The sequence below is a fragment of the Tursiops truncatus genome, chromosome 15 (assembly GCF_011762595.2).
Source record: "Tursiops truncatus isolate mTurTru1 chromosome 15, mTurTru1.mat.Y, whole genome shotgun sequence".
NCBI lineage: Eukaryota > Metazoa > Chordata > Mammalia > Artiodactyla > Delphinidae > Tursiops > Tursiops truncatus.
In genome coordinates, this window is record NC_047048.1 from 56,501,153 (window position 1) to 56,517,996 (window position 16,844).

The following is a 16,844-nucleotide window of genomic DNA, read 5'->3' on the forward strand; positions in this document are numbered from 1 at the left end:
CTTGCAGTTAGGGGGTGTTCATGTGACACATTTCTGGCCAGTGAGTGAAATTCACAGATAAGGCTTCCCGGAGAGCTCTTTAAAAAGGAGTAGACTTGCTGACTGGGCCCTTTAGCCTCTGGCCTCAACCCTCCCCTTTTTTTGCCCAAAACTTGGAGGCAATGCCTGGGAGCATGGGCACCATCTTGAAAGTGGAACCATATGACATTGTGGCTCACCAGCCCGTCTACCTTCCTCTGGACTTTATTATGTGAGAAAAATTATACCCCTAATTTGTTTAAGCCAGTTTCTCCCCAGGTGTCTGTTATTTGCAGCCAAACATAGGCCCTGATTGACACACTTCCACTTATGGTGTTCCTGGGAGCCCCGGGATCACCTGCTGTTCTCACTTAGGGAAGCCCTACCTCCGTGCACACAGAGCCTCGCCCTGATAGACACTTGAAAGATGGTGGTTTTGTTTTTTGATTTCTGCATAATTTATGTTTCTGTCCACGTGGAGCGTCAAATTCTTTCCTTGAGCTGAGGGAAATTTATCATAAAGCTTTTTATAAACACTGTGGCCAGTGTGGACCCAGAGAATGCCAAGGGCATCGTGTTAAATTGCAGTTCTGTGGAGGAGTTTTGGGCGGAGAGGGCAGAACAATGGGGGCAAGGTACTAAGCCTTCCTCAAAAGCTTGGGGACTCCTGATGAGTTAACGTGTCTCTGGACTGCTCCTTCTCAAACTTGGTTGAGATTTGGCAGGGACTGTTGCCAAACCTTGTCTCCCTATGCACCGATGCTGAGTAGAAATATGGAGACAGAGATTTGGAAGATAAGAAATAGAGAGGCTTTTTTCTTTGCCAGGCAAAGGGAAGACACAGTAGGCTAGTGCCTCAAGAACTGTGCCCCACCTTCCTTGGGGAATTACAGGGATTCTTATAGGGGGAGTTCACAGTCCTGAAGTGAGTGATAAGGATCAAAATACTGAAGTTCTTGCATTCTTCTTCTTGCACTATTTCAAAACAGCCACTGCTGGCGTCAGGCAACCCAGTAATTGGGTCTATTAGTCTCTGGGTTATCAGCCTGCGACCTCCTTTCTGAAATGCAGACAGCTACAAGGGGTGATTTGCTACAAGGGAGTGCAGGATGTAATTCACATAGTGTTAAAGAGTGATAGGTTAGGACTTTCCTGGTGGTGCAGTGGCTAAGAATCTGCCTGCCAATGCAGGGGACACGGGTTCGAGCCCTGGTCCAGGAAGATCGCACATGCTGTGGAACAACTAAGCCTGTGCGCCACAACTACTGAGTCTGTACTCTAGAGCCTGCGAGCCACAGCTACTGAGCCCGTGTGCCACAACTACTGACCTCGTATGCCACAACTACTGAAGCCTGTGCGCCTAGAGCCCGTGCTCCGCAACAAGAGAAGCCACCACAGTGCGAAGCCCGCACATGGCAACGAAGAGCAACCCCTGCTCGCAGCAACGAAGACCCAACACAGCCAAAAAAAAAAAAAAATAGGTTAGCTTTGTGAAGTACAAATCTAGTTACACACTACAGATTAGTAACAGTTAAAATAAAACTAGGAGTGATTAACTCTTTCAGGCCAGGTTATGTTTCTTCTCTAGCCTCTTCACTGTTCCCTTTATTTTCCTTGTTCTCAGGAGAGGGAAAACATTTTTAATTTTGCTGTAACAGGATCACAAGACAGGTTGAAGTGGAGGCTTTTGGTGCCTTGCTCAGAACTCTCTGGGCTAGTGCAACCCATCCACAAGCTGCTGGGGATGTTGGCTGCTAACACAGCTCACAGCTGACCCCTTTTCTAGAAGAAGTGCCTATAAGGTTACACTCTGCTCCCAGAGGTGGCCAGTGACTGACTGAGGCAGGAGTTCAGAGGCTTGGCCTGCGTGCCTCGGGGGATAGTTATGTGTGCCGGTCATGCTTCAGAGTTCCCTCTGGGATCAGGCTGAGGCTGGATCCCAGCTGAGACCACATCCTACTTCAGCTCCTTCCCCTGCCCACTCCTGCTTTCCTCACTTAGAGGTTCCCCTGAGGGCACTCCCTCCAATAAATCATGGTCTGAGAATCCCTGTCTTGGGCTTCACTTCTGGAGAACCCGACCTAAGCCACAGGGGTTAGGTACAGACCACGCCGAAGCCCAGGCCTGGGGCTACCCTGACCAGAAAAAGAGCCACTGGCTCTGAGACTGTAGTTAACAACTCATACCAAACCCACAGACACTGCACGGGGCAGCTGTCAACCAGCCTCCAGGTTCAGCCAGTGCTCTCCTGATTGGAACCAAACAGATCAAACTGGCTTGGGCATCTGAGCAATTTGGGCTTCAGGTACAGCTGTCTCCAGGGGTTCAAATGATGTTACCCCTGCTGGTCTGTGTTCCCCTCTGAGGCCAGATAGGCTCTCACCACAGGGTAGGCAAGGATGCTACCAGCAGCCCCATATCTACAGTCTCTCCTTTAGCACTCTTCAGCAGAGAAAGGCGCTTCTCTTTCCAAGGATTTGTGGCCTGGAGAGTGATGTCAGCCCACCAAGATCACATGGAATGGGAAGGACAGTTTTCCAGTGGAAAAAGGAGGGGTGTTGGACAGAGCGAAGCTCAGAGTCTAACCTGTTCCCACTTCACAAAGGAGGAATGTTCTCAGCCACCTACACCTGTGTGGGAATGGACACCTGGAGCAGAGTGGGGGGGGCGGGGGTGTGTGGTCAAGTGAAAGCATTGCCTTACCCTGTTTACCACCACTGTGTGGTAGCCCAAGCACACAATGCTAAGTTATGTGCTTTATGTGAGAGTGTGTTAAACTCTACTACTTCCATTTTTTACTCAGATAGAGTGAAATATAGGCATATGCCTTTCAAAAGATTGGGAAGATAAAAGTGAGTGGAACGTAATGGAAAATAGCAAAGTTGTTCCATAGCAGCTGGCTGTCTTCCTTCAGTACTTCTCTCCAGCTCAGGCGTGGGGTTTAATCAAATGGAGCCTCTAACATCAGACAACGTGCAAGGAAAATAGGCTTCCTTGTTGGGTGCAGGGGGAAAATGAAAGGTCACAGGGCCCCCGTGTCAGCCTGGCTTTCTGGTTTTTTTTCCCAGAGTGAACATTTCTTGTGGGAGGCTTGAGGCTGTCTGGGGCATGGACCTAGCCAACTCTGGAGATAGAAGCCAAAAGAAGGGACAAGGCCCTGTGACATGCAGAGGCCATCGTCTTGCCACCTCTGGGACAGTTGACTTTTGTAGGGTTTTGTTGCTGTAATGGGCTGAATGGTGGCTCCAAAGATTTGTCCTTACCCTAATCCCTGGAACCTGTGGATGTTACCTTATTTGTAGGCAAAAGAGTGAATATTACCTTCTATGGCAAAAGATGTGATTGAATTAAGGATCTTGAGAGGAGGCACTTATCTTGGATTATCAGAGGGAGCTGTAAATGCAGTCTTGTGCATCTTTGTTAAAGAGAGGCAGGGGGAGATTAGATAGACATACAGAAGAGAGGGTGCTGTGAAGACACAGGCAGAGACAGGAGTGATGTGGTCACAAGCCAAGGAATGTGGGCAGCCACCGAAGCTAGAAGAGGCCAGGAATGGATTCTCACCTAGAGCTTCTGCTCTGGGGGGAGCGCAGCTCTGCTTACACCATGATTTTGGACTTTTGGCCTTTAGAGCTGTGAGAATAAATTTCCGTCATTTAAAGCCACCAAGGTTGGGTAATTTGTCACAGCAGCCTCGGGAAACTAATGGAGTTGTCTAAGGTGGTCTGAGTTTGGTTTCTGTCGCTTCCATGTAAAACGGTCCTGACTCGTAACGTGTAAAGTCTGGCCAAACACCTCAAAGCTGAGTCCAGTGGCCCCCACAACCATGAAAGGGTCCTGCCTTGCTCCACATCTGAGTATTGGCCTCTGTGTCCTGCCAGGTAGCCTGCTTGCTATCATTCTTTCACATGCATTCTGGGAAACTGTAGTTCTGGCCCTGGCCTCATCCCCGTGGCTGGGTCTCTGTTAGCTGTTGTCAACACTGAGCCTCTAGCTGGCAGGTGGCTAGGGATGGGACAGGCAGAAGGGCAGGTGCTGGAAGCATCCATGGATTTATGAGTGGAAACTTCATGGTTCATGAATGCCGGCTCTGGCTTGGAGCCTGTTGTCTAAGGTGCAAGGTTGGTACGAAGCACTGCCCCCCTCCTCTCTCCACCCACCCCAACTGAGTCAGGTGCGGCCAAACTCACAGAACTGGCTTATCTTTACAGGAATTGTGGACACTGGTGGGTGAAATTTCCAGAGAGGCAGGAGGGAAGGGGCTATGCAGGGCTTCAGGAGAGGTCCCCAGCTGGATGGCAACTTGCCAGTAAGCTTGGCTTGCATGTGAAAGGAGGCAGATATGTGGCCCTGCCTTGTTGGGTTGCAGGCCTGGGAAGGCCTGGGTTGAAGGATGTCTTGGGAAGCTGTCCTGCCGGGGTCATGTCACCCCACACCCGAAGGAGCCTCCAGTCCAAGGCAGAAGATACAGAGGAAAATCAAGATGAGTATATGCACAAGAAGATAAAACATGTACAAAACCTCAGAACCTGAGCCCTCCAGGGACTAGGATTACACAAATGAGGAGGAAAGACCTACAGCGTATGGAAACGGGCCCCAGCAGCCAGGGTGGATCCCCAGCTCCCTGTGCAACATGCTTCATACAGTCATCAGCATCATCTAGTCTAGTCCCTTCCTCAGGTTGGGGACACAGGATGCAAGAGAATCCTTGCCAGGCATGTCACACAGCTAGTAATACAGGGCTGCAAGGTGTATGTCTGTTCAGATGCAACCCACAGAGATGTGTGGGGTTGGGGACTCAGATACTAGGAGTGACATTGCAGTTGGTGACAGAATTTTTCAGGCCCACCAACTAAATCATAGTGGTGCCCCTCTGAATGCAATAATCAAATTGCCCCTCGTCTTTCCAAGATGTCCCCTAGGGGAAGCTCTGTACCGCTGAGAACTACTTTCCTGCAGGACCTGGCTGGCCCCAACTCCTACCACTGCTCTTGGACCCATTTTGCCCCCACAGCCCCCATGCCTTGCTGCTGCGCACACCCAGCAGGCACGCTGCCTCTTCAGGGCCTCTGTACCTGCTGCTCCCTCTACTTGGAGTACTCTTGTCCCAGGTGTCCATGTGCCAGCTCCCTCCTTCAGTGAGCTCTACCCCACTGTCACCTTACCACAAGAGCCTTCCCCAGCCCCCCCAGCACACCCCCCAGCACTGTCTACCCCAACCCCTACCCCATCCTTGATTCACAGAAATTATTACCTGGCCTTGTCTTTATTTTTGTCTCTCCTGCTAGATTGTAGACTGCACCAGGACAGGGATTTGGTCCGCATTGTTCACTGTTAAGTCCCTGGACTCCAAACAGTGCCTGGCCGACACACAGCGGCTGGATGGGCAGGAGGAGGATGGCCGACACACTGCAATCACTGGCCTACAGGGACTTTGAAATCCTGCCGGGCCCTGCCTCGAGGTGGGGGAGGTTCCCGACCAGGCCCAAATCTGCTCTCTGGCCACATCTGAGGTGGCATTGGGTGGTGGGCCTGCCTTGCACAGCTTTCACAACCATCTCCCGCCTGTGGGTGGTTCTAATTAAGACTCTCGATAGTCACAGGGTTGGCTGTTCTCATTTTTTTATGGTCAAGCTAATGGTTTTCTTGGCAACATAATTCCCTCAGAAACCTACGCTTTTTATATATTTACCAGGCAGGCCCAGGGTCAATGACAGCATTCCTGGTTCTTTCCTGGGCACAGTTCTCAGGTTCGCTTTATTTCTCTGCTTATCCACATGACTCCCCCTCAAGATGATGGCCTTAAGGTTATGAGGCTCAAGCAGGAAGACCACACTCTCTATGTGATTCTTACTCGGAGGCCAAGTCACTGTCTCCCTGGGCCTTTTTTTGCTCATAAGCATGTCTTACTGTTTGGAGACTGGAAGCAAGACTACTTGGCTTTTCCAACACTTCACAACTCTGGATTTCAGGATTCTCCACCCCCTTCACTTCTGCTTGTAAACTGGCTAATTTTTTTCTGGAACTCAACTCTGTCTTGCCAAGTAACAATCAACACATACCACATTCTGTTTTTCTTCCAGCTTCTTCCCCTTGAACAAAAAAACTCAGTAAACACAGCAAAAAAGTAGTTTGCTTTAACAAGCTATCCACACCATAGCCATACCAGATGTTTTGCCACCACCTGACAGGGATCCCCAGCTGTTCTGCCTGCTGTGTCTGTTTTCTCATTGCTGCCGCCTCACCACTAACTAAGCCAACGCCACATACCTTAGGCTTTGGTTATAGTTGCCTTGTACTTCAAGGTGCCAGTTTGTGTATTAATAAGAGTAAGAAAAGCTGCCAAAATGCCAAATCTCAGTGGGTCGGTAAAGTTTGCTTTTCAGACGCACAGGCCAGCACACAGCTCTTGCTGGTCAGGTGGTTTGCCTTTAAGTGGTGACTTGAACCCTTATTATCTCCAGTGTCTTTAACACGTGACCTCCAGGGAGTCCCATGTGGGAGCATGGTGTTTGTGCAAAGTTTGGAACTTGAATATATCACTTCTTCCAACATTTCTTGGCTAAAGCCCAGTTTATGGCCCCAACCTAACTGCAAGGGGGCTGGGCGATGCTGTTGATGCTGTAGCAAACTGCCCCAGTATCACTCAATCACAGGTTTCTAGCCAGAGACACTTGATGGCTCCCACAACCCTCCCCGGAACAGTTTCAAGGTCCTCCCCAACCTGGCAGTGGCCTCTAGTTCAGTTCTTTCCCACCCTGGCCGAGGCCCAAGCTCTGGTAGGCAGGCCTCCTCCAGCCTCCTGGGCTGGACCTGGTGCCTCACCCACCCTCCCCTGTATGAACCACAGACCTTCCTTGTGCTTCTTCTGGACTTTCTCAACTTACTTTATGCCGATCTTATCCTTCTAGACCTTTTGCACTCTGTACCAGGGCGCTGAAATGCACTGTTCTGACCCTGTTCTGAGGGCAGGAGCCGCATAACGTGGGGCTGGGCACGCAGAAGGCCTACAGACAAGACTCTGTGAATGGACATATAACTTCATCAAAATTCAAGACCAAGGACAACGCTGTGGCCATGGAGGACTAAACCTATCAGCATACCTGAGGTTTAGCAGGAGCCCATGAGAGTACGAGTAGCTGAATGACCAAGGGCAGCTGGCGAGGCACTGGCATGGGCGTGATGGTGCCTGGGCAGAGCTGTCCCACACATGAGTCTCTGTCCCCAGCACTGGTGTGTTGAGGGCAATGTAGGCCACAGTGGGGATGTTGGGGAGTCTGCTCACAAGCTGCTCAGGGCTCCTCCCACACCCCAGGGCTCAGTTTTGCGCAGAGGTGTCTGAGGTGCCCGCCCTGTTGGTTTACACCTCAATCATGGACTGCCAAGTGCTTCCTCTGAGGCAGTCTGAAAACTGGTAAACTTTTTAAAACATGTTTTTCCCCTTTTCTTAAGGTTCTAATGACCAAATTGTAAAAATAATTGAAACAAAATCAAACTCTTAGAACAAAACCCACATTTTTATCAGATCTACTTTTATTTCAGAAGGAAGTTTGTATTATAGTATTTACTTTTGTTTATATACAGGTTCTTCACATTTGTGTTTAAAATGCACAGACCTCCCTTAATTCTCTTGTTCTGGCTTAAATTAGCTGTTATTTTACAATACAAAAAATACCAAAAAATTGCAGTCCTAAATGTATGTATAACATCCACAATCCCCAGCAATGAAATAGTTTACAATACTTACTCCATATTTACATGAGTGCAATAGATGCTAAATTATACATATTAACAAACTAAACTTGAATCCAAACCAAAAACCCCCGAAACAAAACCGTAAATAACTATAAAACATTTCCAGAGCCAAAATTAGTTCAACAAAACAGGCTTCACTAGTGTTTAGAATGTTTTGTGCACAAATTCAGTTATTGAAAGTCGATTCCATTATTGCCTTTAAAAGAGAAGGTGCCAGTTTTCCTCTGCACTCCCAAATCGTCTCCCTGCAGGCGAGGGTGTTTATGAATTTGGACAACTCAGGGGAAATGTCTCTTGGTGGGCTTCGCTATTTACAAACCATCACGGTGATTTTTATGGTTTGAGCCATTTGGTAAATTTGGTAAACATTTCAGGCTGAGAGCCGGTACATGGCCTGAGGCCAGACCCTCTGCCTTCCTGGGTCTATCCTCAGGTGGCCAATTCTCACAGAAACCACGAGGAAAGTTCTCCTGGGATGACAGGTTTGAGGAGCTGGATTCTGTTGTAATTCTGAAGAGCAGCTTTTCCATCTCAGTCACTGCTCTAGTGTTAGCTTAGGTTGTTAGTAAGTAGTGAATATTTGTTGAATGAATGGATGAATGAACGAAATGTAAGGATCAAAGGTGTTAATGAAAAGGATACCACCACCCAAGGAAGTGAATCACTCCCATCCCATCTCTAAATATACTCTATTAAATTGAAGGAGCAAGATTTGCACTGAAAGATAAAATGTATTTTTCTACAGATAGTGCTCTGGTCTTTCCATTTGCCCCAGATTTCCCGGTGCATCTCCAATCTTGCACATCAGGCCTTTTGCTAACAGTCTCTGTCCAGGGCTGCTTTTCTTCCAGGTTAGCTCAGGGAGTATGTGGTTGCCTTCTCTGCACACCTCCTCCCACACTTAGAGGTGATCCTCACAGGGAAGCACAGACCTCTCCCCAAACAGTGTAGGAAGGGGGCAGGAGGTGGACAGGAGGCCAGGGTGAGGTTCTCCATGGGGAAACAGGAGCTATTTATCAACAAAGCAGCCACGCCCAATCCCACTCCCAGTTTTCAGTATAGTAAACTATGGTCCTGGGAAATGGTCATTAATAACTTAGACAAAACCACAACAAAATGCAGCCCGGAAAAGCCCTTTTTGGAAAATCTGACTAGATCTACAGGTATAGTCTTGGAGTCTAAAGACTAAGAGGAGCATTTCTCAGGACAAGATTGGTCTTCCCTGGGCACCCACTGCTCCGAGAAGCTGACAGGAGAGTTACAATGCACTCCCAGAGCCAATGACAGGGGCAGAGACATCCCAGCTGCCTTCGAGTCTCTTCACACACTGCCCGCATTTTCATATGTGCACTGACAGATGATTCCTACTTTAGAAGCTATCCAATCAGTCCCATTTGAACACTTGGGCACAATGGGGATGCCTTTCGTGGCTTTGTTATCGTATCAGGGCATAACGAGAGGACTTCTCTGAACCTGGATATCCAATATATGGCACAAAAACATATTAGGTCAAACTCAGACATCATTATGTTTAATAAAAATACATTAAGATATTTTTCTGTTTTATGTACACTCCAAATGTCTGAACATTCAGACACTACTGTATAGTTATGTACAAGTGCAATATCGATGTTTTCATAACTATTTTAATTTATATACAGGCTCTGAAGTTCCACATGACTTCCTCTTGATAACTGACTCTAAGCTGAGTGCCTCCTTCTCCTGCCACCCCCTTCCTCTGGCCCAAGCCTGAAGGAAGCTGTTTGCTACTGGCTGCAAAGGAGAAGCAGGTGGATTCAGTTGTTTCTCCACTGTTGGAGCAGAATTAAACTTCACTTGCTCTTTCCTTCCTTTTAAAAAATAAACATTATCTTTTAGAAAAAAGAAAATAACCAGGTGGCTATGGGACATGGTGCTTATTATTTCAAGGCATGGGACTACCATGGGGAGGAGGCTTCTTTGCCAAGGAAACACCAGTCCTTTGAACAAACAAGGACTTCCCTTGTGGGAAGGTCCTCTCCAGTGGCCTTTTGGTAATCACAGGGGTGAAGGGCCAGTCCCCAGCAGGCTCTCTGCGGGTACTGTGATCTGGGGCAGGGACATGGGGAGCTTGTAAGAGGAGGGGTCTTTTCTAGAACCATCTGCTCTTTAACAATAATGTGAAAAAGCAGCATTTTGAGAGGCAAGTCTCAAAGTAGAGGTGTTTTGTGCATCAGTGTTTTATGGTTCAACATCCTTGAAAACATCTTTCCAGGCAATTCTTCATGGAAGTGGGGTTAATGTTGGGGAAGAGGTCATACTCCCTCTCTAGGCACTGCATATAAAGGTGAAATGCCACAGTTTTTGCTCTTTTGAGTATTGATTTCTCCGAATTCACAAACTTGAGCATTGTTGTCTAAAGGTCTACGCCCCCAGGGTAATGCCATAGAACACTGGGTTTTGAAGCAGAAGAGAGATCTTGGGAGGCTGCTGCATAATGCCAGAATACAGAGCACCATGGACGGGGACAACACACCATCCAGGCAGTGCCCTGGGGAGAAGAGCGGGGACTGGCCTGCTCCACTTCAATTTGGTCACTACTTCAATTTGGTCACTTTTCATTTGGCATAGTTTTCTCCCCTTGTCCATTTTTCCCATGTGCTTTTCATCCTTATCGTTCACTGCCCTCCCCACAGCTACCCATTGGGTCTGGGAGGGAGCATGGGAGGCCTAAGCCCCTCCTAGGGAGGAGGAGAAAGACGGCAAACAGCTTCAGGTTCTCCTCCAGGCTTTGGGCAGGTTCTGCCCGACAACAGGAGACCGACCCTCTCCTGGCACTCCACCTGAGCCTGAGAATGAAGAATGACCCACCAGCTCAAGCAGACTACAGGAACAAAGAGTTGCCCTTTGATTAAGGGGTCCCAAGTGCTGTCATGCTCTTTTCGGCTCAAGGGAGACATGTAACATGAGTGAGCCCCTCCCTCCGTGATGCCTTGGCAGGAGCACCCAGAAGGGCTGAAGCAAACATCAGGCCTAGAGTGACCTGGGGCAAGGAGGCACGTGGGAACATGCCTTATTTAGTGTCCTTTTTGACAACAACAACAGGAGCTTTGACAGTTAGGTCATTTCTGTTTTCCTCTCAATCCCTGCTGCTACGTTAAATGTTTCTCGGGGTGAGAAAACTTTTCTGGCGGCAAATTAGGTTTTAGAAAAAGAGCAGATTGCCAATGATAGCTATTTAAGTTTTATAAGAATGTAGGAATGCAATTATGTAAAAACTTATGCTTACTAACTTTCCAATTGCTAGATCTATTTAAAGTCTAGGCACTTAGTGTGTGTGTGTGTGTGTGTGTGTGTGTGTGTGTGTCTGTGTATGAGTGTGAGAAAGAGAGACAAAGACAGAGACAGAGAGAGATAAAGAGGAAGTGAAGGAGAGAGAGGGAGGGAATGAAAGAGGAGAGAGAGAGAGAACTTCAAATGGATTCAGACTAAATTAATCAAGTTGCTACAGAAAACTACCCATTATATCAGTTGGCATTCCAAGTAACACTGCTGACCTTGACATTTAAAATAGCCTCTTCTATCTTATGATTCAAAAGAGATGGACCATTATTAATTCTCAACTAGAAAAAAAGTTACTCCCTGAAAGAGAGATATTTGCCTAAATTGTGCAAGAATAAATAGCACATCTTTTAAAAAAGATAGCAGGCTTCAGATGAAAACAAGTTAATTCATCTGACTAGTTTTTAAAAGACCATGTTCAAGAATGACTGATGACAAATGTCTACTTGTAAACACTACATCTTTGTTTTTTGCACTGTTGAGACAGTCCCAAGAACAGCTTTCCACACGTGAACCTGAGTGTCATTCCTAGCTCTCTCACTCGCTCTACACCGGCCTCCTCCGTCAACAACTGGATCATCCCTGGACCTGTAACTAAATCAATTATTTCCTATATGAAAGTAAAAGGTTAGATGCTGGAGCATAGTTGGGAGAAACTGTCAAAGAAAGCTTGTGAACATGCGGATGAGGTGGATGTTTCGAGAGTTTCCAGTCTTCTGCCCTGCACAGTGTCTCCCTGCCTGCTCCCTCTTTGCAGACGGCTCTGGCACGCCACTCCTTGCTCACAGGGAGTCCTGGCCCCAGCATTAGATGCAGGTCCCAGGCTGTGCAGGGGGCTGCTGTTTCCGGTTTCTCACTGCTCCTGACTTCTCTTTGTATACTATTGGCATCTGCTGAGAAATGTCCACCAGGGCGCTGGCCACTGCGAGACCTTGGGAGAACCCACAGAGGGAACACATGTTAAGGGGCAGCTTGCTTTTATTAAAAAATAATTTAAAAAATTTCTTCTTACATTCACATGGTGCAATAAATAAATAAAGTACATACATGGGAAAAATCTTACCTCTAACCTGTGTCTCCCTCCATACTCCCCACTTCCATCAGAGTAACTTCTTTAGTTTGTATATATTCTTTCAGGGTTTATTTGTATAAATACAAATACATATTCTCCTCCTCCCCCATTTTTACACAAAAGGAGTACCTTACTTTTCAGCAGATCTACCAAGCAAAGTGCCCTGCCTCATGGTGGGAGCATCTAAATAAGATTGCAGACATGCTTTAAGCACTAAGTTTCTCCTGTCTTTTTCTCCAAGAAAAAGCTTCACTCTTTATGATGAAATTCAGATTCATTCCACACTGCCCAGATAGCACTAGTTATTTTGGTATCTACACCATGATAAGGGTTAGGATAGACTCTGGGGCCAGACTTTGGAATAAGCAAGGTGCTTTAACTTCCCTGTGCCTCAGTTTCCTCTTCTGTAAATGGGGAACAGCACAGGGCTTGTGTGAGAAGTCAATGAGTGAACTGATGTAAAGTCTTAGAATGGTACCTGGCTTATCACCCCACCACCTCCGCTACCACCTTTGCTTTGGGGACTGGTGGGTCCATTCTCCTTTTTGTATTGGTAATTGATTAACTTGATGTTCATTAGGGAAGGCACAGTCCTGGGGGAACTGGATTCCTATGCATGGGAAAAGGCTGGACAGGCTCAGAGCCCTGCTGAGGCCCCCAGGAGCCATGTTAGAGGACCTTCTTACTCCACCTCACTGAGCCTATAAAATGGGGGAGGGGGGTAGCTTTTAAGTGCCAGGTTTAGTACCTGGCATGGAGTGGGGAATCCACACCAGTGACCACTGTAATAGCAAAGACAGAGCCAGCTGCTTCGGGAGTCCAGAGAAGGGCACCATTTAAAACGGGGGGTAGATCCTAGTCACAGCAATCAGATGAGAAAAGGAAAGAAAAGGCATCCAAATTGGAAGGGAAGAAGTCAAACTGTTACTATTTGCACATGCCATGATACTATATATAGAAAACCCTAAAGTCTCCACCAAAAAACTATTAGAATAAATGAATTCAGTAAAGTTGCAGGAGACAAGATTAATACACAGAAATCTGTTGCTTTTCTATACACTAATAATGAACTGTCAGAAAGAGAAAGCAAGAAAATAATTCCGTTTAAAATCACATCAAAAAGATGGGCTTCCCTGGTGGTGCAGTGGTTGAGAGTCCGCTTGCTGATGCAGGGGACACGGGTTCGTGCCCCGGTCTGGGAAGATCCCACATGCCATGGAGAGGCTGGGCCCGTGAGCCATGCCTGCTAAGCCTGCGCATCCGGAGCCTGTGCTCCTCAACGGGAGAGGCCACAACAGTGAGAGGCCCACGTATCACAAAAAAAAAAAAAAAAAAAAGAATAAAATACCTAGGAATAAACTTAACCAAAGAGGTAAAAGGGGCTTCCCTGGTGGTGCAGTGGTTAAGAATCTGCCTGCCAATGCAGGGGACATAGATTCGAGCCCTGGTCTGGGAAGATCCCACATGCCGTGGAGCAACTAAGCCCATGCACCACAACTACTGAGCCTGTACTCTAGAGCCCGTGAGCCACAACTACTGAGCTCACACGCCACAACTACTGAAGCCTGTGTGCCTAGAGCCCATGCTCTGCAACAAGAGAAGACACCGCAATGAGAAGCCCACGCATTGTAATGAAGAGTAGCTCCAGCTCGCTGCAACTAGAGAAAGCCTGCGCGCAGCAACGAAGACCCAATACAGCCAAAAATAAATAAAAATTAAAAAAAAATTTAAAAAGAGGTGAAAGACTTATAATCTGATTAGCTACAAAACATTTATGAAGGAATTTGAAAATGATACAAAGAAATGGAAAGATATCCTGTGTTCTTGAATTGGAAGAACATTGTTAAAATGTCCATACTACCCAAAGCAATCTACAGAGTTAAGGCAATTCCTATCAAAATAACCATGACATTTCCCACAGAACTAGAACAAATAATACTAAAATTTATATGGAACCACAAAAGACCCTGAATCGCCAAAGCGATTCTCGAGAAAAAAGAATGAAGCTGGAGATATCACGCTCCGTGACTTCAGACTATACTAAAAAGCTACTACAGTAATCAAAACGTCATGGTTTTCCCACAAATACAGACACACAGATCAGTGGAACAGAGAGACATGAAATAAACTCATGCACTTATGGTCAATTAATCTATGACAAAGGAGGCAAGAATATACAATGGAGAAAAGTCTCTTCAATAAGTGGTTCTGGGAAAACTGGACAGCTACATGCAAAAGAATGAGATTAGAACATTTCCTCACACCATATACATAAAGACCTAAACCTAAGACCTGAAACCATAAAAATCCCAGAAGAGAACATAGGCAGAACACTCTTTGACATAAATCATAGCAAATATTCTTTTGGATCTGTCTCTTAAGGCAAAAGAAATAAAAGCAAAAATAAACAAATGTGACCTAACCAAACTTAAAAGTTTTTGCACAGCAAAGGAAACCCTGACAAAATGAAAAGACAACCTACTGAATGGGAGAAAATATTTGGAAATGATATGACCAATAAGGGGTTAATATATAATATATAAATAGCTCATAAATTGAATATCAAAAAACCAAACAACCCTATTAAAAAATAGAAGACCTGAATAGACATTTTCCCAAAGAAGACATACAGGCACCATACAGATGGCCAACAGGCACATGAAAAGTTGCTGAACATCACTAATCATAAGGAAAATGCAAATCAAAACTACAAGGAGGTATCATCTCACACCTGTCAGAATGGCTATCATCAAAAAGACCACAAATAACAAATGTCAGTGAGGATGTGGAGAAAGGGGAACCCTTGTATACTGTTGGTGGGAATGTAAATTGGTGAAGCCACTGTGGAAAACAGTATGAAGGTTCCTCAAAAAAATAAAAGTAGAACTACCATATTCCACTCCTGAGTATACTTCCAAAGAAAACAAAAATACTGATTTAAAAAGATACATGCACCCACAATGTTCATAGCAACATTCACAGCATCATTTATAATAGCCAAGATATAGAAGCAACCTAAGTGTCCATTAACAGATGAATGGATAATGAAGATTTTTTACACACACACACACACACACACACACACACACACACACTGGAATACTACTCAATCATAAAAAATAATGACATTCTGCCATTTGCAACAATATGAATGAACCTAGAGATTATTACGCTTAGTGAATAAGTCAGACAGAGAAAGATAAATACTCCATGTTATCACTTATACGTGGAATCTGAAAAAAGAGAACAAACGAATGCATATAATGAAACAGACTCACAGATATAGAGAACAAAGTGTTGGTTACCAGTGGTGAAAGGGAAGGCAGGAGGGGCAAGACAGGGGTATGGGATTAAGAGATACAAATTACTATGTATAAAATAAATAAGCAACAAGGATATATTGTATAGCACAGGGAAATATAACCATCATTTATTTATTTATTTAAAGAATGATTTTAACTGCAGGCGAATGGCTGGATGGAGGTGTGGGAGGGGGTTGGGGCTGTGATTTTAGAGGTCAAGGGTAGAAGAAGCAGACTACAGGGGAGAGATGGCAGCTGAGGTTAGATGAGAGACGTGGTAGAGTAAATGAAACAACGTGGAAGAATGAGACTCCAGATGTAGGACCAGCAGAACTCGCCCGTGAATTATACATAGAGAGGTGAGGACTGCCTAGGATGACTCTTGAGTTTCTGGCTTGAGCAACTGGCTGAATAATGAATTCCTTTACTGAGATGGAGATCAAAGGACCAACTGGTTAGAAGGAGGGCAAGCTCCATTTTGGACATTTTAGGCTTGATAAGACCTTGAGGTATCCAAGTGGACATTTCAAGTAGGCAATAGAATAATTGGGTGTGAAGCTTGGCAAGGAGGACAAGAATTAGAGATATTAACCTGGGAAAGACAGTGATTACTTTATTTTTGGGAATAATAAGCTCACAATGAAAAAGAAAAAAGCCCAGCGTTTAGCAGGAGAAACCTTAAGGTGTAGAGACTGGAAAGGAGATTAGCCATTATTTTGTAATAACTTTAAAGGCAGTACCATCTATTAAAAATATTGAATCACTATGTTGTGCACCTGAACCTAATATAGTACTGTAAATCAACTATACTTCAATAAAAATGAATGAATGAATGAATGAAATGGGGGATACAGAAGGGGTGGCAGGGATGGCCCCACCCTTGGGGTAGCTCTCAAGTAGTGAGCAGGTCTTCGTCAGGAGTCCAGGGGGTTGGGGCACATCAGGCAAAGTCTGGCGCAGGAAAGGCCACAGTGTTGCAAGCCTGTCACCGCTCCCCTCCCAGCCCCAGCCAGTACCTTGCCCTCAGGGAGCACCAGTCAATGTCTGCTGAGCTGGGCAGGAGATACTGCTCCAGAGTGTCAGGTTAATGGGTCATTCTGCCCTCAACATGGACAAGGCCAAGTTAGGGGCTGAACTCACAGGAATCCCTAGATGAGGGCAAATCAAGCCATTCGCTTATGAAATGAAGACAATAAATCCTGACCTGGCCATGCCTAATATCCTCCCTCATAAGAACACCACGGACCCAGACCTTCTGAAAGCTGAGTCGAGTGGAGGCCTGCAGAATCATCTCAACTGAAAGTTGTCTAAAACATGTCTGAGGCATCCCTCCAAAGTACTCCATGATTAATCAAAATACTTCCAAAACTATATTC

The 16,844-nt window shown here is 46.0% G+C and overlaps 1 protein-coding gene across 2 annotated transcripts in view; it reads right to left on the bottom strand.

Moving 5' to 3' along the window:
• Window positions 1-7,529: 7,529 nt before the first annotated feature.
• The window catches only part of ATRN (attractin), a 175,812-nt gene continuing 166,497 nt past the window's right edge, over window positions 7,530-16,844 (bottom strand). Inside the window, exon 29 of one of the 2 annotated variants that reach the window (XM_019950678.3) lies at window positions 7,530-12,025. In XM_019950678.3, coding sequence (XP_019806237.1) covers window positions 11,698-12,025 — 328 coding nt within the window. In that variant the 3' untranslated portion in view covers window positions 7,530-11,697. The remainder of the gene's footprint in view (window positions 12,026-16,844) is intronic. The other variant, XM_019950676.3, reaches the window with a different exon arrangement.